General features: G+C 37.9%; 4 protein-coding genes across 5 annotated transcripts; 2 read left to right on the top strand and 2 right to left on the bottom strand.

The window, feature by feature from the left end:
• The first annotated feature begins 742 nt into the window (after positions 1 to 742).
• LOC119014534 (major histocompatibility complex class I-related gene protein-like) lies at positions 743 to 9860 on the top strand. Of its 2 annotated transcripts, none has more exons than XM_037089825.1 (8): positions 743 to 916; positions 2871 to 3131; positions 5676 to 5954; positions 6336 to 6638; positions 7397 to 7492; positions 7756 to 7773; positions 7929 to 8001; positions 8421 to 9860. In XM_037089825.1, the coding sequence occupies exons 1-7, from the start codon at positions 859 to 861 to the stop codon at positions 7973 to 7975; spliced, it is 1062 nt and encodes a 353-aa protein (XP_036945720.1). In that variant the 5' UTR covers positions 743 to 858; the 3' UTR covers positions 7976 to 8001; positions 8421 to 9860. The 2 variants fall into 2 exon arrangements, with proteins under 2 accessions (XP_036945720.1, XP_036945711.1); XM_037089816.1 differs by having other exon boundaries at positions 6336 to 6665.
• Positions 9861 to 11248: 1388 nt separating this feature from the next.
• psmb8a (proteasome 20S subunit beta 8A) lies at positions 11249 to 15407 on the bottom strand. Its single transcript, XM_037089978.1, has 6 exons — positions 14918 to 15407; positions 14479 to 14620; positions 13717 to 13828; positions 12960 to 13089; positions 12481 to 12685; positions 11249 to 11721 (listed from the first exon to the last, which is right to left on the bottom strand). Exons 1-6 carry the CDS (start codon positions 15065 to 15067, stop codon positions 11633 to 11635), a joined length of 828 nt encoding a protein of 275 aa, XP_036945873.1. The 5' UTR covers positions 15068 to 15407; the 3' UTR covers positions 11249 to 11632.
• Positions 15408 to 15715: 308 nt separating this feature from the next.
• Positions 15716 to 19469, bottom strand: psmb13a (proteasome 20S subunit beta 13a). Its single transcript, XM_037089991.1, has 8 exons — positions 19331 to 19469; positions 18997 to 19084; positions 18392 to 18489; positions 18007 to 18147; positions 17425 to 17540; positions 17015 to 17073; positions 16639 to 16790; positions 15716 to 16072 (listed from the first exon to the last, which is right to left on the bottom strand). The coding sequence occupies exons 1-8, from the start codon at positions 19390 to 19392 to the stop codon at positions 15961 to 15963; spliced, it is 828 nt and encodes a 275-aa protein (XP_036945886.1). The 5' UTR covers positions 19393 to 19469; the 3' UTR covers positions 15716 to 15960.
• Positions 19408 to 21809, top strand: psmb12 (proteasome 20S subunit beta 12). The gene is made up of 6 exons (XM_037090050.1): positions 19408 to 19540; positions 19977 to 20047; positions 20698 to 20829; positions 21007 to 21136; positions 21217 to 21361; positions 21606 to 21809. The coding sequence occupies exons 1-6, from the start codon at positions 19493 to 19495 to the stop codon at positions 21731 to 21733; spliced, it is 654 nt and encodes a 217-aa protein (XP_036945945.1). The 5' UTR covers positions 19408 to 19492; the 3' UTR covers positions 21734 to 21809.
• The last annotated feature ends 200 nt before the right edge of the window (positions 21810 to 22009 follow it).

Raw genomic sequence — 22009 nt, 5'->3', positions numbered from 1 at the left:
CTCAGAGTAAAAAACACTGAGGTCAGATGTTGTTTCATCGCATCTCTCATGTGTTTTATTATATCGTCTGTCCTGATTGTGACTCAGCGAGTCTGATTGAACTGAGACACACTGACACATGAATGAAATAGTGAATATGGACTTGTTAAAGGATATAAGATGTTCCCCTCCGTCTCATTTATCTGCACACACACGTGTTTAACACAGCAGATAATAACAGTCTGTACTGCTGCACATCAGCTGCAGGTTGGACCCGCTGGGGGGCGCTCCTCCCCACATTCACTCACTGGAACATCAAGAAAACCTTATTTTAATCTGTTGTGTGTTGCTGATATATTGATCAGGACTGTTTTCAATCCCAGGTTCAGCCACACAGAGCAGAAGAACAATCAGACACTCCAGCATCCACACAGACTCCAGAGTGTGTGAGCTGCAGCTGACAGTGACCTCTGACCTCCCACAACATTCACACATTTCTGCACATTACATCACATCAAGCTACACAACATGACAGGAGATGTGAGCAGCAGGAGGTTTAATCCTCCTTCATATGCGAACAAAGCTGAGACACTCAAATAAAACCCCGCATGTCTCCTCATCCTCTCACACAGGATACAAGAAGATCATCTTACTTTCGCTTTACAACCTCAGCGGGTCAGATTTACCCAGTTATAAGTGACGTCGTGCTCAGGCTGAATTCTCATTGGCTCAGATGGAGATCATGTAAACGCTTCTCTGCGTTCTCTCCTCATTTCACCGCTGGAAGTGGGAGAAGCAGGACCAAACTGAGTGTGTCTGTGATTAAAGAATCACATTAGTCTATCAAATTTGAGGAAAACTTCAGAAAGACACTTCACCATGAAGATCTTGGTTCTTCTGGCTCTCCTGGGAGCAGCTCTACATGACGCGGCGGCAGGTGAGTTCACTTTATTTTAAATCAGCTGGTTGTAAATGAAAAAATGTTTCGTGTCTTTATGTTCTGTAAATATTAATTAAATGCTTGTTTGATAGTCTTTTGTGTTTAGCTCCAGGACTCCATGCAGATTATAGAAATGTTTCAAACTGATCATGTTAAAGTTGACGTTAGTAAATTCTGTCTGTTCATCTCATTAATCACTGATAGTTTCTGTTAGAAGAGAAAAACAGTCTGTCTGAACATGGAGGTTAAAAAGTGGATTTGTCTATTTTTGTATCTTTTATATTTCGGACATTATTTTAAATCATCTGATCGATCTTAATGTTAACATATCAGCAGAACTACGCAGCACAAAATACTCCGATAAATAAAGAGGAGAAAACATCAGAACAAGGCGATAAAACAAAGATTTTATAGATATTTAGTGCGCTGATCAGTTTTGATATCAGTTGTTTATGAAAACGTGGGAAAAAAACAAGAGTCTTGTAGAAATTGTGTTTTATATTATTATTGTAAGTACCGCATTTTATTGAAACACGTCACTGTATTTCATATGAATTCTTTACAGTTAACACGATAATGTGCACATAGAAAAACACACAAATCAATTACAGCCTGCTATGAATAATCATTTGAATATATTTTTAAAGTGTAATTAAAAAAAAAAAAGAAATTCCAGATAATTCCACAGTTTAAATCTACACACTGCAACAAACATCTGTTTTAATGTAGTTGGTCCATACTGAGTTTTGTTGGTTCAATAAATCAGCCTCAGATAAATCTGCAGATATGAACTTATTACAGATATGTTGATATGTTGGTAAACTTAAGAACAGAAAAGTCAAACAGAGTCTTCATTACAGAGTTTGTCCACCAGAGAGCGATGAAGAGTTTATTTAGAACAGAAATGTCCTGATATGATTATGCCTCTGTCACTAAAAACTGTATGTTACGTTTCTATATTTAAAAAAAAAATCCCACTTAAGATCATGTATAATATTTTAATTACTATAATGTTCTTCAATTTGTAAAAGTATCAATATCAGTTTTAGTCTAATGAATCCAGCACTGGTTTTGCAATACTGTTTAGATTTTTGACCTTTTAACAGGCAATAGAAAAAAACCTTTCTCATCCAGACTAAAAGTTAATAACTATAATTTCCTAACGGAGGGACTGTTGGAATTTAACTAGATTAATAAATCTAATCTGCTTGTGATCCAGCATTTAACTGTTACTAATAGAAACTGTACAGACTGAGTAAATGAGAAATACAAGTATAACATAAGAATTATTTCTTAAACATAGAGCTTAACATTTTCATGATTGTCTTAAAATATATTTGGAGTTAATTTTAAGTATAATTCTTAAATTTACATAAATTAAGATTTGAAAGTCAGGAACACAAGTGGTCTGGGTCAGATATTTATTTTCTTGATGGTTCTATTTAGAAATAGATATTTATTCTCAGACACAATAACATGAACAAAGATAAAATGAGTGATTACTTGATGATGAACATTGCAATGAAAATAGAAAAGAGCAAAACAGTCACTTAAAAATGGTCAAAAGAAGAAAACTAATAAGATTATGAGGAGTGTAAAGTATGAACTAAGATGGATAAATTACTCCACTAACTAGAAACAAACTGGAGAGATATCCAGCGCTAGGAAAAAAAGTTTCACAAATTGCTGTGTATCAATGAAAGGCAGGAACATAATTGCATGAGCTAAATATTTGACTTGATTTATATTTTCCTCAGGAAAAAAAAAAGCTTTTTCAAGACAAAAGCAAGAGAAATATTAAAGTAAAAAGTGTCTGGAGCAAAGTTTTACTCATAAATGTATTTTTTAAATTGCTTTTATTGACTTTACACCAGAGATGTCTCAAATGTGGTAGTGTACTTGGTATTGTTCAGTGATTCATAAAAACTGAAATAATCACTTTATCTTACAGTGACTCACTCTCTGAAGTATTTCTACACTGCATCTTCTGGAGTCCCAAACTTCCCAGAGTTTGTGGTTGTTGGGTTGGTAAATGAGGTTGAGATGGTTCACTATGACAGTAACACCAAGAAGACAGAACCCAAACAGGACTGGGTGAACAAGGCAGCAGATCCTCAGTACTGGGAGAGGAACACTGGGAACTTTATGGGCGCCCAGCAGACCTTCAGAGCCAACATTGACATTTTGAAGCCACGCTTCAACCAAACTGGAGGTTTGTTTTTTTTCACTTTGTATTGATAAAATGTTGTTTATATTTTCATTCTATTTGATTATTTGTATATGAGCAAACAGTCACACACACACACACACACATTAAACTGTCTGTTGGAGGCTTTTCTTCTCTAAACTCTCAGTCAGACTGAACAGAAACATCACTGAGACTGAGACTACTGGATGCTGCTGTACTACACTGACACAGTGTTTCTGTCCATCCCATAATAACCAGCAGAGATTATTGACCCTTTATCTCCACTAGATTAGATCAGAGTGACTCTACTGAAGTGCCCACAGTGAGTCGGTCCATAATAACTCTACTGTAGGAAGCTGTTTATCACAGCAGCTTAACAACACACAGCTGATAGAGGAACATCACTGCCTGGTTTCTTAACCTACGGAGCAGGACTGTAAATGGGACGCAGGCTGCTGCTGCTGGGTCCTCATATGAGAGGAGGAGCAGCATGTTTTAATACACCTGGCTGACAGCAGCACAAGGTGACTGTCTCATTCAGATCAGAGGTTTAAAGAGTTTAACAGGACGACTCCACTGTGCTGACCACACTGTGTCCATCCCATAATATACAGGATATATAGTAGATCTACAGATTAGATTAGATTAACTCCACCTGACCACAGTGTGTCTCTGTCATAATAAACAGATGTTGTGCTGAAGTGATCAGTCAATTAATCGATTAGTTGATCAACAGGAAATTCATTGACAAACATTTTGACGATCAAATATTGATTTAAGTCTTTTACTGAACAAAACTCACAAACATTTTCTAGTTCAAGTTTCTCAAATATGAGAATTTGCTGCTTTTCTCTGTTTTATATCGTTATAAATTAAATTCTGTTCAGTGTCGGTCGGACAAAAGAAGATATTTAAAGATTTCACCTCCGACTCTGGAAACTTGTGATGAGACGTTTTCACTGTTGCTTGATATTTTACAGCATAAACGATTTATTGATTAACCAAAAAAATAGTCATTACATAATCAATAATGAGAAAATAAATGAGTTTGAATCCAGAATATGTAGTAAAAACAGATTAGATAACTTTAAATCTACTGTACTGACACACAGTCTGTCCATCCCATAATATAGAAGAAGTATTCAGAAGATTTCACGTTTGGCTCTGAGAACTTGTGATGGACTTTTTTCACCATTTTCTGACTTCAACAGCGTAAATGATTTATTGATTAGCCAAAAAATAATCATTACATAATCAATAATGACAAGAAAAGTCAGTTTGAGCCATAAATATGTAGTAAAATACAGATTATATTACATTAACTCTGCTGTATTGATACACAGTCTGTCCATCCCATAATATATAAAAGATATTTGATGATTTCACGTTCGGCTCTGAGAACTTGTGAAGAACATTTTTCACAATTTTCCCACTTTTTAAAATGAATAAATGGTTAATTAATTCATCAAAAACTAATGATCAATGAAAAGAATCATTGATTTCATCCTAAATATAAAGTAGAACTACAGATTATATTATATTAACTCCACTGTACTGACACACAGTCTGTCCATCCCATAATACAGAAGAAGACATTTAAAGATTTCACCTTTTGGCTCTGAGAACTTGTGATGGACATTTTTCATCATTTCCTCACTTTTTAAAACAAGTAAATGTTAATCAATTGATCAAAAAAGAATAAATAATGATGAGAAGAATTAATTTCAGTGTTAAATATAAAGTTTAACTCCAGATTAGATCAGATTAACTCTACTGTACTGACCACAGTGTGTTGGTCCGTCACATCAGCAGCATCAAACCAACATCTGCAGGTGGAAACAGCTGTTGGTTGTACTGAGTGATTGACTGATGGATGGACCAATCAGGACACACAGACTGCCCCCCAGTCTCCATAATGGTCCCGATGGTGTCGGCTCATCCTGACCAGTTGTAGTAACACAGAGCTGAACAGGACACACTGTCCTGGCTGAGCAGCTGGAGTCTAGAGACTCATCCTGGACTGAAACTCTCCTTCAGTGAAGCTTCTAGAGCAGCTTCAGGACCGTCGAGTCTGTAGTTTCTCACAGGAGGAGGATGTTGTTGGACTGATCCACTGGCTGCAGGGTCTCAGTGGGTCTAATGTTCAGTCCAGGATCAGGTTTAATCTGCTGGCCAGGACTCCACCTCAGTGTGTGTGTGTGTGTGTGTGTGTGTGTGTGTGTGTGTGTGTGGACATGAAGCCACTCCACCTTCAACAGTGGAGATGAACTGTTGGTCTCAGTGGAGTCAGTGTGTCTCTGTGGTGAAACAGAGGATATGAACTGTGTCAGGATCTCACTCTGTTTCCCAGCAGCCTCTCTGTCTCTCTCTGAAGACGTCCACACTGTCCAGATGATGATTGGCTGTGAGCGGCTTCCATCCAGCCAATAACAGCAGGAGGTGTAGATCCTGGTGTTGTGGTGTCTGTGGATCAGTGTGTCTCTGTGGTGAAGATGTGATATCAGCTGATGATAGATGACTGAGCTGTGATCTCACTCTGGTTTAATGTCCTCTCTGTTTCTGTCTCAGGTGTCCATGTTGTCCAGAACATGTACGGCTGTGAGTGGGATGATGAGACTGATCAGGTCACTGGCTATGATCAGTATGGTTATGATGGAGAAGACTTTGTAGCCTTTGACCTGAAGACGCTGACATGGATCGCTCCAAAACAGCAGGCTGTCATCACCAAACACAAGTGGGATAATGACAAGGCTTGGATAGCGCAGGACAAGAACTACCTCACCCAGATTTGTCCTGAGTGGGTGAAGAAGTATGTGGGCTATGGGAGGAGCGTTCTGCTGAGAACAGGTAGAATCACCTGACCTGATGGAGTTTAATGAGCACAACAATCTTCATATTTCTCTTCTGTGTCTAACCAACAGTCACATCACAATTGATATAAACTGACATACAGAGACACACTTTGTCTCAGTTTACACAAATTTTTACTTTCTTCTGTTATCTCTATTATCTAACCTTCATCTGTATTTGTCCATCTCAGCCTCTCACTCTCCTTCTCTATTTCTCATCTGTCTCACCCCATTTTCTCACCCGTTTCTCCCTTCTTGTTATGTATTCACATATTTTGTCTGTCACTAAAACATTTTAAATACATTCCATCAAACAGTAGTATTAATATCCAGTAAATACTAATGAAGAACCTATAAACTGTCTCTCTTTCCTCTCCAGAGCTTCCCTCAGTGTCTCTCCTCCAGAAGACTCCCTCCTCTCCAGTCAGCTGCCTCGCTACAGGTTTCTACCCTCACAGAGCCTCACTCGTCTGGAGGAAAGATGGAGAGGAGCTTCATGAGGAGGTGGACCACGGAGAGATCCTCCCCAACCACGATGGAACCTTCCAGATGAGTGTTGACCTGAAACTTTCATCAGTCACACCTGAAGACTGGACCAGGTACGACTGTGTGTTTCAGCTCTCTGGTGTGAACGAGGACATCATCACCAGACTGGACAAAGCAGTGATCAGAACCAACGAAGGTAAGACTGGAATCAGAAATGTTGACGGTGAGAAACACATTTATTTTACTGTAACAGTCCTGCAGTTCATGTGTTTATATGAGTGTTGGAAGTTTTGTTTCCCCGTGTTGTTTTACTTACAGTTTATTTAATCTAGAAGACTCAGACTAACATAAAACCAAAGCACATGTTCACCTCTGGACTCTTAAAAGGATAGCAGCAAATGTAATCTACGTTTACATTTTTTAAATTGGATTAACAGAGAACAGTGTCATTAATGAAACAAACTAAACATGTTTTTCTGGTTGCCGTTTACATTTTGAAATAAGATGTCTGCCACCTTGTAAATCTATTGTAGTACCACGTGTAGACATTTTAATGTGTAACCACAGTTCAGAGATTAAAGGCTCTGTGTTGATTTAAGTGCCGGTCAGTTTAAGAGGATGAGTAAAATATTTTAGAATCATTTTAGAAATAAAGATAGTTTTTTGACAGTCAAAAAGTAGCTTGATCATGACAGTCTGAAGCTGTCATTGCACCAAAAAACATATAAGGCGCAACACAAAGCTAAACAAAGACAGCAAAGCTAGCTGAGGATAAATAAGCATGATACATTAATTATGTGCAGACACATGGAAATAGAAATTAAAGATAACAGCAGGACAAATGACCACAGTGTCTGTGTACAGGTTTGATGTCTGGTTGGCTTCATGTTCTTCTCCTCTAACCTGCTTCACCTGAACAGGTTGAGACTATTTTTGTTGTTTTCTGCTCAACAGAGAAGCTCAACCTGATTGCCATCATCGTCGCTGCCGTGGCTGTTCTCGCTCTCGTCATCGCTGGAATTGGATTCTTCCTTTATAAGAAGAAGAGCGGTGAGAGACCAAAACAGAAACAGTGTCTTTTTTCATCATTTTGATTTTAAACTTTGAGAGGATGCTTTTATTGCAAAATTAAACATTTTCCTGCACAACAAAATCTTTTACTACAGCAGTAAACACTTTAAGGCTCACAGCCACAGTTTCATTACAGTATGATTATATTACAGTGTTGAAGAAAAAATTAGAAGATGTAAAGAAAGAAGTCTGGCATTTTAAACTTTGATATTTGAATAATTTGTAATTTATTTGTTTTTCAGCCAAACGCCCTCCATCTCGTAAGTGTCACTTGTTTTTATTCTATTTCCTCTGATCTGACACTTTAGGAGATTTAAGAGTTTTTTGATTTTGTGCTGATGAACTTTTCTTGCAGTGTCTGCTGTTTGAAAAAAACAGCAGGATTTAGTCTAACATTGTGTTTCTGACCTTACAGCTGTGATCAACCCTGAGGTGATGGAGGAACTGAACCCAAAAGCCTAAACGACAAACACACCAACCTGAACACAGTGAGTTTCTTTATATTGGACATTAATTCAGACACCTGTTGTTAAACAAAGCTGCTCTAAACTATGTGTAAAATAACTTTCTGAGACTGTTTATTTACTGAAACATTTATTTGACGCTTTGTCATTATAAAGAAATTGATGTCAATTTCAATTGATTTAACATAAAAAATGAAACCATTTAATTTAAAGTTAGGACATTGGCAGGTTCAACTTTCAGAAAATCATTTGTTGATGAACCAGATTTCAATAAACAACTTGTACTTTAGAAACATAGCAGGTAAATGCTATACAACTAAATGTTAACATTATAACTGAATCATGGATATTTAAGGTATAAATGATTCTTAAAATATGTGGATTTGTTGTGGAATTTTCATTTATATATATTTTTTGTAATGTTTTTCCTTTTGTCTCTTTAGGTTTATGAATAAATTCTGCACTGGAACAAGAAGCGATGTCACCACATTCCTCTGCATAAACTGGGAGTTCATTGGATTTTCATAAAAATATAAACTGAATCAGGGTTGGAAATCTATCAGTAGATGCTTATTGATTGGAATACAAAGAAAACAAAAAAACAAAAATCAGTTGTCAAGTGTTTTTAAAAAAAATACAATTACTATAAATGGTGACATTCAATCATTTTGATCATTTGGTCTCAAATAAAAAGTGGAATTTTGTTTGAAAAGACTCCAATGTTGGCAAATCAAATGAGAATATCTATATCTATCTATCTATCTATCTATATCTATATATATATATATATAGATATAGATATAGATATATATATAAAAAAGTGAAAGATAAATCATCACTGCTCTCTACATGCATACATAATCATTTGAAGATTTTTTTTTTGTCTAAAACAAAAACATATTTACAGTTTAATAGCTCTGGTGTTGGGGTTTTCTGGGAAAATCATTATTGGTAATAGAAATTTAAATGTAAATATTGGCACACATCCCAGTACGTGCATTCACATCTTCATATATATTAAACTACTTGGGCCTGGCAACACAATATATACCTTGAGATAACAGATATTTGTCAACCAGGAGAGTTGTCTGTACTATTTATACTCTCTGGTTGTATCAGATCACTGGAGACAAAAGTACAAATCAATCAGCAACATCCAAAAACATGCTACAAAAATGGACATCCTAAATTAACCTGCAGGTTTAAATGGTTGTTTATCTGTTTTACTCCTGGTGACTCCAGTTCACTGTGAGGATCAGCAGGATGCTTTGGAAGGGAAAAGTAACATGTTTTTTTATCACTATGGTGAATTATCTCAATGTTTATTTAATTTGACCTGGTTAAGACAACATGTCTAAATGGTTTCCTGTTTTAATTTCCAGAAAATGCACATTATGATATAAACAACAGCATGAAAATGCATAAACAATGACAGGTTGTATCAGTGTTACCAGCCCAAATATATTTTCCATCTGTGTAAATATGTTGCCTGTATATTTCTTTATGAGTGAATTTGAAGACTTTATTTTGATTCAGACCAGGTTCGTGGGGCCAGGGTGATTAATTTATGTCTGAGGGTTTTTTTTCTTTATTAAATAAAAGTATGTTGTTTTTGTTTCTTAAAATCTCTTTTAATCTTTTTTGAATTATATAATTGATTTTTTTTCTGATTTTCTAAAAGGGTTGTGGGCTTTCTTAAAGCTTCCCAGCACAATGATAGAGAAATACTTTTGCTTGTTTTAGTTTGTTAACACGTTGAACAGTGAAGCTCAAAATTGTTTCCTGTGTTTGGTTAAGTAGATGAATGTCAAATGAAGTTTTTCTGCTGTTTCATTCTTTTGCACTGTATTTTAGATTTTCAATAAAGTCACAAATTTTCCAAATGTTTTTTCTCCTTTTGTGTTTAGATATAAAGAACATTTTTACACATCTGTGAAAGACGAAACAGTTAAATTAGTATCACCTACATGTTCACTGATCAACATGACTCTGACCTGGAGGTAATAAAGTTAAAGAAGCAACAACAAGCCAATTTATTTAGCTTTATAGACAATTAAACGATGTTTTTTTTAGTTGTAGTTTTGAGTTTTCACATGAAAATCATGATTTTCATAATTGGAGACCATTTTGGTAAATTCATTCTGCATTACTTTGTTGCTCCCTCTGACCAGAAAAGTCTTAAAATTAAAATATTTTATTCATCATAAAATTACAGAGAAATAGAGGAAAAATATTTCCGTTTCCAATTACTGACTATTGTAAAGAGTGTATGAGTGTACTGCATGTTTCCAGACTCAGGACTCAGTCTGGTCATTTGGTTTTCCCCTGGATAAACCTGTTGCACTGAAATCTGCCTGGCAACTGATACGTCATCAGTTGCCCGAAAATATCACTGCTATGGCTCTTTGAAATCAGCTCTTCTTTGCCCAACAAGATGTCATGTGCTGCTGGTTAATGATACTGTAGAAAAAGCAACTAAGAGATGCGCTTACTTACTATTAATAATGTAGCTAACAAAGCTTTGGTAACATTTTATACGTGTTTTGTAGTCATGTTGCCAACAATATCCTTTCATTTAAGGGCAAGAATACAACAGATCCTGTTTAGAGACTGTGTTGATTGACCAGCTTTATAAAATGAAGACAAATAACTTCATGACCTGTGTAACCTGTGTTACTGAGTTGTGCGAGGTTACAGATGACATCACAGTTGAGTTTCATATTCTATGTTAAATGTTCATCATGTTGTATCACCAGCCTACCTGATTTTTTAATCTAGACATGTGTAACAAACCACACAAACAAATACAAAAGTTAAATTTACACTAAGTGATATCACCCATTCTTCATGTTTGTAAAACATACTTTTGCTGTTTTATCATCTGGACAAAAGATTTAACACATCCTGTATGATTATGGTCACGTTTAAGAAGATGCCCAGAAATAATAAAAACAATCTGTAAGAATCAGATGATGTGATCTTATTCATGTCCTCTAAAGATAAAGAAAACTTTACTTTTATATTTACAAAAACTAAAACAAAGACTTACCCAGCATTGAAAATGTGTGATGACACAATCACACAAGTGAATAATATTATCCACAAGTCAGCATATTTTTTGAGCGGCTGGGAATGTTTTACTTTCTTTAAAAAAGATCTAATTCTTCTCGATCCAGCAACATACTTAGTCTTGTGACTGTTTTACCTGACATTTTATATCAAAATGTAACATCATGTATCAGTTCAGGTAAGTAACTACAGGAACGAGCAGTGAGATGAACAACAGTCTTTATTTGGATCTCTGTGTTGTAAAATCTCAACAGGATGTCAACAAACCACAGATTACCACACTGAACCATGTGGAGTATCGATGTTACAGAATACAACGAACAAAAACCAAACCAACATCTGAACATCTTAACGATGACAAACAGATCCTGCAAAGATCAGGTTCATATGTAGAGAAAAATAGTTGTAAGTATTATTGTAAAATCTTACAATCCATTTTCATTTTAAATCAGCCACAGACTTTCTCTGGTCCCTACACTCTGCTGTGAGACAAAGAGATTCATTCATTTCACAAATGTGAAATTTCACTTTGGAAAGACACAAATCATTGGACCATGTTCAGAGAGCTGAGGCTGACGGGTCAGAATCAGAACATTCCCTTCCTGTAGCGGTGGATCAGCTCTGACACGTCCTCCTTACACACCTTTATCCAGCCGTCCTCCTGCATGTGGTACACTGAGACAAACACACAAACAAAACAGACATGAACACACAAATACACACAGTCTTTGGTCAATCTATTTATTTGCTGTGCATGTTGTGTTTTTATTTGAATGTTTGAGACATGACAGGAAATGAAGAAGACAGAGACACAGGAAGTGGTTTATCCCAAAGTCCACTTTAGTGTTTCTTTTTGTTATAATAAAACACTTTACTTTGTTTATTTTTTTGTTTGTTTTGTGCATTTTTCTCAGACACGTATGGTTTGTTGTTGTCGGAGAGGCTGTATGTGTTAATATTATAATGTTGATTGTTTTTTGGAATTATTTCATTTTATTATCATTACTATTATTTATGTATTTATTTTGATTAAATGTCTGTTAATTCGATGTTCTAAGTGTGTCTAAGGACCCGCTTGACCATGAAATAATGCATCTCAAGGGGTTCAAATTAAACTAATAATACATATATAATTACCACTAAACACAAAGTGCAGTTGAAAATTATGTAACTGTTCTTGGTTTTGAAGGTTTGATTATTGTGACAGATTAACAGTTAGAGGAACACCATAACAATACAAATCATCCTGAGGGGGACGTGAACATCTCAACCACATTTCATGGACATCCATCTGAGTCTTATTGCAATATTCCATTAAAACATAAATGTTAGCATCATGATGATGCTTCAGCACAAGTCATGTAGGACAACCAATTACTGGTGTGACCAAAAATAATATTTCAGAGAGAGATACAAGAAATAAACTGCGCTCACTGTTCACCACTCCTCCAGAATAAGCATCCCTGTGTGTAGCGTGAGCGATGCCCCGACGGCCCAGCTCATACGCCTCCTCCACCGTCATGTCTTCCCGGTAACCGCTGTCCACCACACCGTACGCGTAACTGTTACCACAGCCGGTGGAGAACATACGACCAGAGAGACGCGTCCCGTTATCGTCCACGTAGTACAGACCAGGACCCTGGTGGAGAACACAGTCGTTCACAGGGCACCGTTGTGATAATAATACCAAACTACTTCCATTTTAAGGTGTGACATTACTACTGTCTTTTTGGGAAATGTGTCACATTTAATAAGCTGCTCCATCCTTTAGTGTAAGCTTTCATTTCACTAGTTAAAGGAGTTATACTTTAATGCATACATTTTGAGATATATCGTAATATTTCTGACTATGACGAAGGCCATAATAACACAAGTAAAGTGACTTCTGGTCCCCAAACACAGCCACAGCTCACCTCTTTGTCCCATCCACAGATCATGCTGCCCATAGAGAGGCCCATACCTCTGTAACCCAGCATCATGTTGGACAGCAGCTTGGAGGCAGCAGCAACAGAGATCCTGTGGTTGTTCCTCAGCCTGTACAGCCTGGATTAAATTATAATAAAAGACGATATCAATCAACTTGTATGAAAATCCTTTAACAAATTAATCAGCCCAGCATGTTACCAGGTTGTCCTAAACTTGTAGCCTGACAGCACAATAACAATACTATATTTTTTTGTGTTGGCAGCCTCCTGTATTTACAAGAACACTGACTTCTGATACTTAATTTTTAATTGAATCATATTTGGGTATTTTATGTATGACTTAATAAAAAAAAAGTGTGTAATGTGCTGTGAATCTACATCAGGTATTATTGTTAAATAATTGTGTTCTTGTGTTTCAAAATTAGGTTTTGATTAGTTGTAAGTTACAATGACTAGTTATAGTAACTGGCCAATATGGAGTTTGAACCTAGGACCTCGTCACTGTGCAGTCACAGTGAACCTCTCACCTTCGCTCAAATAAAACAAACTAATTCACAGTGTGTGTCTAGTTATTTTTCCTTCTGATTAATAATAAATCACTTGGATATGCATCCAAATTCCCAACAAACTACCTGCATGCAATACATCACCAAACCCACAGATACAAGGATGAAAACCAAGCTGAATAATTTAAAAAAGTTTGACAGACAATGGGACCAACATTAAAAAATATTGCCTGACAGACCTGCATTCTTTGGCCAGCAGTCTCTCCCAGTACTGGCAGTCTGCAGCGCTGCCCGACATGGTGCCCAGCAGGTAGGGGTTGATCTCTATGACCTTGTTGACGTCGTTAGACGCTGGGAATAGAACAGAGACATTTACTTTATTTAACAGAAATAATCATCCAGAGCATCATAGGCACCCATCTGTCGAGCATGAGTGATTTCATTAAGGTGAGGCTTCTGTGCAGAATCCAAAGGATACAAGAAGACAACATCCACCCCGGACACATCTGTAACTCTGCTGCCAACTGGCAAAATAAAAAAGAGTAAGAGTAAAAAGTTTAATATTGTTATCATATTGTTCTGAACACATCTCCCTCTTTTGTTACAGCCTTCAAGCTGGTCCTTATATGATTTTGTGTGCGTACCTCACATCTTATTATTATCACAACAGAAATGCCAGTGTGCAATCTTGTCTTGCATAATGTCAAATTAATCTTGAGGGTTTTGAGTGTCAGCACTATGAAGCAGCAGAGTGGCAGCACTTTTTCACATTTGTCTTATCTAAACTTTGTGATATTCAGTTCATGCTCTCTAAATTTGACATGTCAGAGCTCCACACCTGGTTGAGACCTTTGTTCCTTGTGTGATCAGAGTGCGTCCTGTCATTCTCTGCCTCCTGTCTTTTATTTACAGAAGCTAATACCTGCCAGGCTTTTCTCACCCTTTTCATATGAAAAAGACAGAAAACACATTTGCACACTTTCCCAGATGTGTGTATTTACCTAAGTAACGTCCAGCTGATGCTCTGGAGTCCACAGCCACGATGACTCCATGTCTGAACTTGAAGGCCAGAGTGGTCGTACCGTGGTCCAGCTCTATACACACACCTCCGTCACGGCTGCAGGACCTGATGAACCCTGACGGCTAAAAGGAAACCAGAGAAGGCATCTGAAGGATGTGTAACAGCAGTGTGTGTGTGTGTGTTTGTGTGTGTGTGTGTGTGTGTGAACATGAGACTGGGATATCCATCATAACTTTATATTCTTTGACAGTAACTTTTGATAATTAAGATAAATGCATATTGTATGTCAGGAAGCAAACACGCACCAAACACTGAAAACCACAGACGCGTAAAACAAGTTGACCCACGCCGCGTCTGACGCGTCATGCTGGTGTATAAATACAGTATATTACTTTCCAACCAAAACTCAGGATACTCACATCTACACCCAGAGGAACTGCAAACTCCTGGGTTTTTGCCCCAAAATTGTAGTGGTTGGTCCGGTCGACGAGGTGCGTCTTCCCGCCGGGATGAATCTGCCTGCGGAGCTCAGAATAATCTTTAAAACCGCTCACGTCGAAGAGAGCCATTCTGTATTAAACTGGATTAATTTTCTTCTGTTTATATTCTACTGTTCAAGTGTTGGGTTTTATAAAACGACGAAGCTGACTGACAAAGTGTCGTGGATAGCTAATTTCCTTGTGCGTGACAGAGAATACGAAAGTGAAAGAGTTTCTAAGAGTTTTATATATGCGCAAAATAAAAAATTTGAAGTGTTCAACGACACAAAGACGATGCGTAGCTACTAATCTGGCCTATCCTGGCTGTTTTTTGTCAGCAAAGTTAACTAATCTACTTTCCAAAAACAAAGACTACAAGAGAACCTCCATGATATTCATCTTAAAACAACAAAAAGGTGGCTGAAGCCGGATAACCAATAGGAGAGCACTATATTTTGCCTCATCATTCGTCTCTAGGCAGAAATGCACCACACAGGTTTGTGGAGGTCCATTGAGGTGAACTAGGCTGCTGAACTGATGCCTGTGAGAAAGTTTCATGAGTGTAAAAGTACATTTTCTAATGCCTTTTTATTATATTATGTATAAACCAACATCACATGAAGCAGCCTGGAAACCTTTGTTTGCTTTAATGTGTTACCATTAGTACAAAGCTGATGTTTGGAAACAGCAGTATAAATAATTATACAAATTGCAAAGAAATCAGGCAGGAGTCAAACAAAATGTTTCTTCAGTTATTTGTTTTATTATTCCATTTTGTAAAAACGTGTTGTAATAACAGTCTTCCTGTTAACTGTGGAGCTGCAGTGACGTAGTTTCTGAACTACAGTTCAGTGAAGAAGAGCAGCTGAGTAGAAACCATGAGGGCAGTGAAAATTAAAAGTTTGATTTGTTTCACTACATTCCTTTAAAATGTAATATGAATGAATGAATGAATGAATGAATGAATGATGGTGCACCGCGGCTCAGGCTGTATCCATCTGCTGCACGCTCTCCTGCACCACCTCCAGCTTTAAGGGGACGACTTTCTCCGTCATAACAGGCGTCGTGCCCGGACGATATCTGTACTTTATTTTCCTAGAAGAGAAGAAGAGAGGGAGATTGCGGTGAGTTAATTTCTGACACTGAATCAGTACCTGGAGATTCACTGTGTCATTGTATTGGTGACACTTCCTGACACACATTAAATATGGTTGGTTTAAAAAATAAACCATATTTGTTTGTCTATTCCAACCTGTATTATCCTCCATAAAATGAAACAGACTTTCCTTTGGGTCACTGCATAACACAAGTGGTATAAGTGTTTGTGTGGTCCAGCATTTAAGAAGGTCCAGGGGGAGGTCTTCTTTAAGTATGTTAAAGTTTTGCTTTCATTTATCCACTTTTAAAACATCATACTTTAATCTGGCATGTGTGGTACAGCTGACATCATCTCTTTAATTTATCATTGGTGTGTTAATGCATAACATACCAATGATAAATTAAAGATATTTACAAGGAAATCTGGAATAAAGGAATCAAATCTATTTATAATCCTTTCAAATATGGAGCCACTTGATCCAACTCATCTTTTTGGAATCAACCCAGAGAGTAGAGGTTGACTAACCTCATACTCATATGTAATACTCATGTTACAGGCCTACCTGTTGTCTTTGTACTCTGACTCCTGGTAGGGTCTGATGTAGTCCACTCCTTGTCTGGTGATCACACATATATCGATGTTGTTGCCTGAGCCGAGGTCACTCATGATGCCTGCATGGATTGCAACACGCACCAACTCCTTCGCCTCCTCCAGCTGACAGAGTTTGAAACAGATACATACAGAACATGAAGGAGAAGACAGAGGCCGGTTTTAAAATCAGTCTGCAGCAATTTCCAAATACTCTGAGGTTTCTTTGGCCTACAGTGCAATTATTCGATTAAAAGATACAAAAAATGTCATAAGTTTGTGAGCATGCATAAATGATCGACCGACAATCATTGTCACAGTATTCAACAACAGCTGTACATGTAGCATACCTCCAGGTCCAGTTTGAACCCATCCTCAAGAATCCCAAGAGCAGCCAGATCTCCAGATCCTGCACAGACACAAAGTCAAGTCAGATTAGACAGACTTGATATAGTCTAATATTTATAATAGTAAATCATGGAATGGGAAAATCATGACCTCTGACCCTTCATACAGTGTAACATAGAGCATAATTAGATAAATTCTGGCAGTGAGTTAATCAATATAAATAAAGCGTCTGCAATTTCAAACGACACATTTGATACGTAAAGATCAAGAGTGAGGTAAATAACTTGAGCAGTAACAGTCGACTCAACTGAAAGGACAGAAAAGAGCAGCAAAGTAACTTCACTGACAAAAAAACAAAACAACACAATGGTACAGTAACAGCGCAGGCGATGCATTGTGTTACGTCACATACCCATTGCAAGGTAAGGGACCTCATTTACACTCCCGTATGGTCCCACTGTGTACAGGTGGTTCCCAGTGCAGTCTACGCCTCCCAGTATAAGATTGGCACCAATTTTGCCGTGGTACCTGAGGAGTAGAGAGATCAAAACACACGATGCCTGACGATCACCACAGTCTTTATATTGAGCCAAAATATGCATGACAGAATCACAATATGATATTCAAGCACATTTACTGATATAAAGCAAAATTAGAGAAACATGCAGACGAGCAGACTAGACTACCCCCTGCTACATTGTCATCTAACCTTCTCTCATTCCCTTCATCTGCTCATTTAATAAGATAAAATATTGTGAAAATTTAACTTTTTTGTGTCAGTTGTGAAATGAGTGATTGCCAAATCAAACTGTAATATCAGAGTCTGCTTAAAAAATATTTTATCCTTTCCAAGTGTAATGTATCATGAGATCACTTAGACACATTTTGAAGGTAGGAGCTGTTCTTTCTTTTCATGACAGAAGTTGTAACTTTGTTGCTGCAGTAAAAGAAGGAGTTGTTGTGGATACAGGTGCATGTCTGCTGTTATACGAACCTGTACAGCATATCCTGCAGTATGTTGACGGCCATGATGACACGAGGGTTCCTCCCGCTGTTCAGAGAGAAGATGGTGAGGTTGGAGGAGAGAAGGTCTGTGGTCTTCTCTGTGTCTGCTGCTGTTCCTGCTCCACAACAACTAGGGAGGGAGAGAGAGGAATAAAAAGATAGAAAGGAGGATGGGAAAGATGAAAAAGGGAATTGGTAAGTCAGAGAGCAAAATGTAGGACATCTCAAGTAAAGACAGAAAGTGTTTTAAGTGGAATATACATTGTAACTCCCCCCCCCCAAAAAAAAGTGCATTGAGCTGACTCATAACAGTAAGAACATGCCAAGGCAGACTTCACCGCTTGTGGATTCAGTGTGACATGAATGAGACTTACTATATGTTCGGAGCAATGTAGTGGATCTTTGCACACATCTTGTCGGCCACCACTTCACTGGAGGTAGCTCTCGTGTCTGCTCCCAGCACCACCCCATCCTGCACCAACACAGATGAATGGGGACACTAGTAACCAAATTTATGCCATTTATACATTTAAACAGCATATGCAAACATTACAAATACTTTAAATATCTGTCATCAGGTCTTTAGTGGTTCTGTTTTTGTTATAATAATTTGATTTGGTAAAGAAAAACAGAGAAAACAATTAAAATAATCGTTAGCATTAGTAATCAGAGTGGACATTCATTTAATTTATATATAGATATATACATAAATATATACGACAGAGAGAGAGCAAGAGAGTTCATCATTAATGTTATGGATTGTGGCAATGCAAGCGCAAATAAGAACTTTAGAAGACTGCATCTCATTGTCTCAGCACTTAAAATAAAGTTCAGTCTAATAAAAAAAAAAAAACATCCTCCTGCTATTTTGCAACATTTTTTATGCAAGGAAATACACAGAATGTTGGGTATGTTCAAGTTTGATGTAACTTTGGTTTACTAGTGTTTTTATCAGTGCAGTTTAAACATCCATACTCGCCTTGAACACAACTCCTGCTATCGTGGTGCCAGTTTTCAGAGGTTTAGGTGCTTGTCCTCTTTCGAATAGACCCTCTAATGCAGCATTCCTAGAGAGGGGGAGTGAGGAGAGGAAAGAGAAGGAGGGTCAAGTGATAATTATATATTTATAGTTGATATAACCGTGAACACACCATCATTTTATCGTTTAATTGATTACATCGATAAACAAGCAGGAAAAAGTTACTTTCACTTTTGAAAGCGATGAAAGCTCAGCGTCACGAACAGTTTTATTTAATTTTCACATCATCGCTGAAACATTCTGCTGATGCGAAAACACGAAAAGAAGCTCATACCTCGCTGCGTTGTCGAAATTAAACCCTGCCGCAGGAGTTTCGAGGACATTTGATAGCGCCATACTGGATGTGGCTGCGTCTCCTCTGTGCGTCTCCGTGCGCCTGAGGTCGCACTGTTCACTGCGTCACCTCTCCTTCCTCTCTTTCGATTTTGAAGTAAAAATGGAGAAACACTACACGGGCTCTCAAGTCAAAGGAGTCAGCACAGGGGTGAGTAAATCCGGCTCATCACTCGTATCTTCACCTACTGAAGCAGCATGTTTACGCGCCTTTACGCGTAAAAAGAGCGATAACCGATTTCGCGGAGTAGCAGGTGATGCTACACCTGAGTGTTAACACACAATGAAATAACATCGACTCGACATTCCACGTGTTTAACTACCAGTAATTAGTTCTTGTTAGCCCTGACTGAGCTTAGTTGTCACATTTCTACAGAAAACGACCCTGACTAAACTTTCATTTTCAAGTTTTAGCCCCTGAAAAACCAAGCCTTGATAGAACTCTATATCCCAGAATTCATAGCAGCATTCAGTCGGTATGAATGAGCAGGCAGGCAGGAGAAACATGTAAACCTGTGATGCTGAATAACACAGTGCTATACAGTATTTATCTAGCTGGTGAATACAGTAACACTCTCCTCCCTCAGACCACCATCCTGGCTGCAGTTTTTGATGGAGGGGTCGTGATTGGGTCAGATTCCAGAGCTTCCATCGGAGGGTGAGACACTGAAGTCCCCTGTATTGTTCTGCATATTCATGATGAAGATAAAATCTATGAATTCAAGTTGATGCACAGAAACGAAACTCTGGTAGAAGATTTGTTTTGTACAAAACCATTGTAACATGTATTGAGTGAATATGTTACAAATCCATCAGTTTTGTCAGCCAACAGCCTGCAAATTTACACAGTTTTGTAATTTTGTCATGTTGTTTTTGGCAACATGACAACTTCTCAGCTCCGGTAGTGTTTACATGTTACAGCTATCCAGTAAAAACTACATTTTACATAAACTTTAAAACATCCACATTTTAATGTATTCCTCTATTAAGCTCACTAGTGGAAATCTGAGGTACCTGTGCTTGATAATTTCCTGTGGAGGCTATTTTCATGCTTCCGCTTAACAGTTCAGAGGAAAATGTCCTACTTATCACTTGATTTAATTTAAGTTTAATATAAGCTGAAATTTCCTGAAATATATAGTTGTGTATTATCTGTCTGAATGTTGAACGCTGCACGATGCATTTCGGAGCGTGTGTGGGTCCTGATTCCTGTATTATGATCAACTTATTCGTTTAATGATATTACAGAGATGTAAATGTGTGTGTGGTCTGAGAATTTTCTCATCTTTTCTTTTTCTCTCTCTTCAGAGAATATGTATCGTCTAAGACCATCAACAAGGTGATCCAGGTTCATGACCAGATCTTCTGCTGCATGGCAGGTTCACTCGCAGACGCTCAGGCCGTCACCAAGGCTGCGAAGTTCCACCTGTCCTTCCACAGGTGACACACACACACACACACACACACACACACACACACACACACACACACAATGATTTTTCACCTATAGCAAATAATCCCTAATCCAATCCACCCATCCAAATACTATATATCCAACAGCACAGACTTTAACATCTGACTCTCTCTGATCTTTTCTTATCCTTCTCTACTCCGTAGTATCCAGATGGAGACGCCTCCTCTGGTGATTTCTGCTGCATCTGTACTTAAAGACCTGTGCTACAAAAACAAAGACGAACTGCAGGCCGGCTTCATCACAGCAGGCTGGGACAGGAAGAAAGGGCCACAGGTGGGAAGTGGTTGTAAAGACAGTTAAACATCAGATGAGAAGTGATGATGATATTAAAGATACGCTCCATCTGTCTCCAGGTGTACGTGGTGGCTCTAGGTGGGATGTTGGTCAGTCAGCCTGTTACCATCGGCGGCTCAGGCAGCACTTACATCTACGGTTACGTTGATGCCAAATACAAACCCAACATGAGCAGAGAGGAATGCCTGCAGTTTGCCACTAATGGTACTAGTCCATCATTTTTACTCATCAAAATCCAAAGATCTGCAGTAGTGAAAGAAAGATTTAAATGAAAGTCATTTTTCAATCACAATTAAATGCTTGTTGGTGTTAATATTTGCAGTTTGAAGCTGTATAAATGTCAAAAACTGCATCACTGTGCTTGTTCAACTTGACCTATATTTCTCTTCCTGTCTTCGCTCCTCCTCTTCCCTCCCTTTGTTTCATCCCTCTCTCTCTGTGCTCACAGCTCTCGCTCTCGCTATGGGCAGAGACAACGTCAGCGGAGGCATCGCTCACCTGGTGGTGATCACAGAAAAAGGGGTGGAGCATGTGGTGGTGCCTGGTGACAAGCTGCCAAAGTTCCATGATGAGTGACCGCCATCTTTTTTTTTTGCTTTTTTTTTTTTGCTTTATGGAGAAATAGTTTTGAATCCCAGAGCCACAATTTCATCACTCAGACTTGTTGTCAGACACATGAAAGATTATTTTCTCTTAATGAGAAGCTGAATGTTGAAACACAGGTGTAACAACAGGGTTCGTTAATATGATAATATGCAGAGTCATTATTACAAAACCATAATCATTCCACTGTCATAAACAGAGATTCTCTTCCTTTTATGCATCCAAACAGCATGTTTTGTGTTCTTTTCT

Source organism: Acanthopagrus latus, chromosome 3, assembly GCF_904848185.1.
Source record: "Acanthopagrus latus isolate v.2019 chromosome 3, fAcaLat1.1, whole genome shotgun sequence".
Taxonomy (NCBI): Eukaryota; Metazoa; Chordata; class Actinopteri; order Spariformes; family Sparidae; genus Acanthopagrus; species Acanthopagrus latus.
Note: the sequence above shows the minus strand (reverse complement) of the source record. Positions and strands in the feature narration are given on the sequence as shown.

What these genes read in the sequence shown, in the direction of transcription:
- LOC119014534 (XM_037089816.1), top strand. Translation starts at nt 859, where the DNA reads ATGAAGATCTTGGTTCTTCTGGCTCTCCTGGGAGCAGCTCTACATGAC. An exon ending in ACGCTTCAACCAAACTGGAG is followed by an intron (nt 3,132 to 5,675) that starts GTTTGTTTTTTT and finishes TTTCTGTCTCAG; the next exon opens with GTGTCCATGTTGTCCAGAAC. An exon ending in TGGAATCAGAAATGTTGACG is followed by an intron (nt 6,666 to 7,396) that starts GTGAGAAACACA and finishes TCTGCTCAACAG; the next exon opens with AGAAGCTCAACCTGATTGCC.
- psmb13a (XM_037089991.1), bottom strand. Translation starts at nt 19,392, where the DNA reads ATGGCGCTATCAAATGTCCTCGAAACTCCTGCGGCAGGGTTTAATTTC. An exon ending in CTGCAGGATATGCTGTACAG is followed by an intron (nt 17,541 to 18,006) that starts GTTCGTATAACA and finishes TCTACTCCTCAG; the next exon opens with GTACCACGGCAAAATTGGTG. An exon ending in GGTCCCTTACCTTGCAATGG is followed by an intron (nt 17,074 to 17,424) that starts GTATGTGACGTA and finishes GTGTCTGTGCAG; the next exon opens with GATCTGGAGATCTGGCTGCT.
- psmb8a (XM_037089978.1), bottom strand. Translation starts at nt 15,067, where the DNA reads ATGGCTCTCTTCGACGTGAGCGGTTTTAAAGATTATTCTGAGCTCCGC. An exon ending in CAGTTCCTCTGGGTGTAGAT is followed by an intron (nt 14,621 to 14,917) that starts GTGAGTATCCTG and finishes GTTTCCTTTTAG; the next exon opens with CCGTCAGGGTTCATCAGGTC. An exon ending in ATCAGCTGGACGTTACTTAG is followed by an intron (nt 13,829 to 14,478) that starts GTAAATACACAC and finishes TTCTATTCCCAG; the next exon opens with CGTCTAACGACGTCAACAAG.
- psmb12 (XM_037090050.1), top strand. Translation starts at nt 19,493, where the DNA reads ATGGAGAAACACTACACGGGCTCTCAAGTCAAAGGAGTCAGCACAGGG. An exon ending in TCCAGAGCTTCCATCGGAGG is followed by an intron (nt 20,048 to 20,697) that starts GTGAGACACTGA and finishes CTCTCTCTTCAG; the next exon opens with AGAATATGTATCGTCTAAGA. An exon ending in TTCCACCTGTCCTTCCACAG is followed by an intron (nt 20,830 to 21,006) that starts GTGACACACACA and finishes TCTACTCCGTAG; the next exon opens with TATCCAGATGGAGACGCCTC.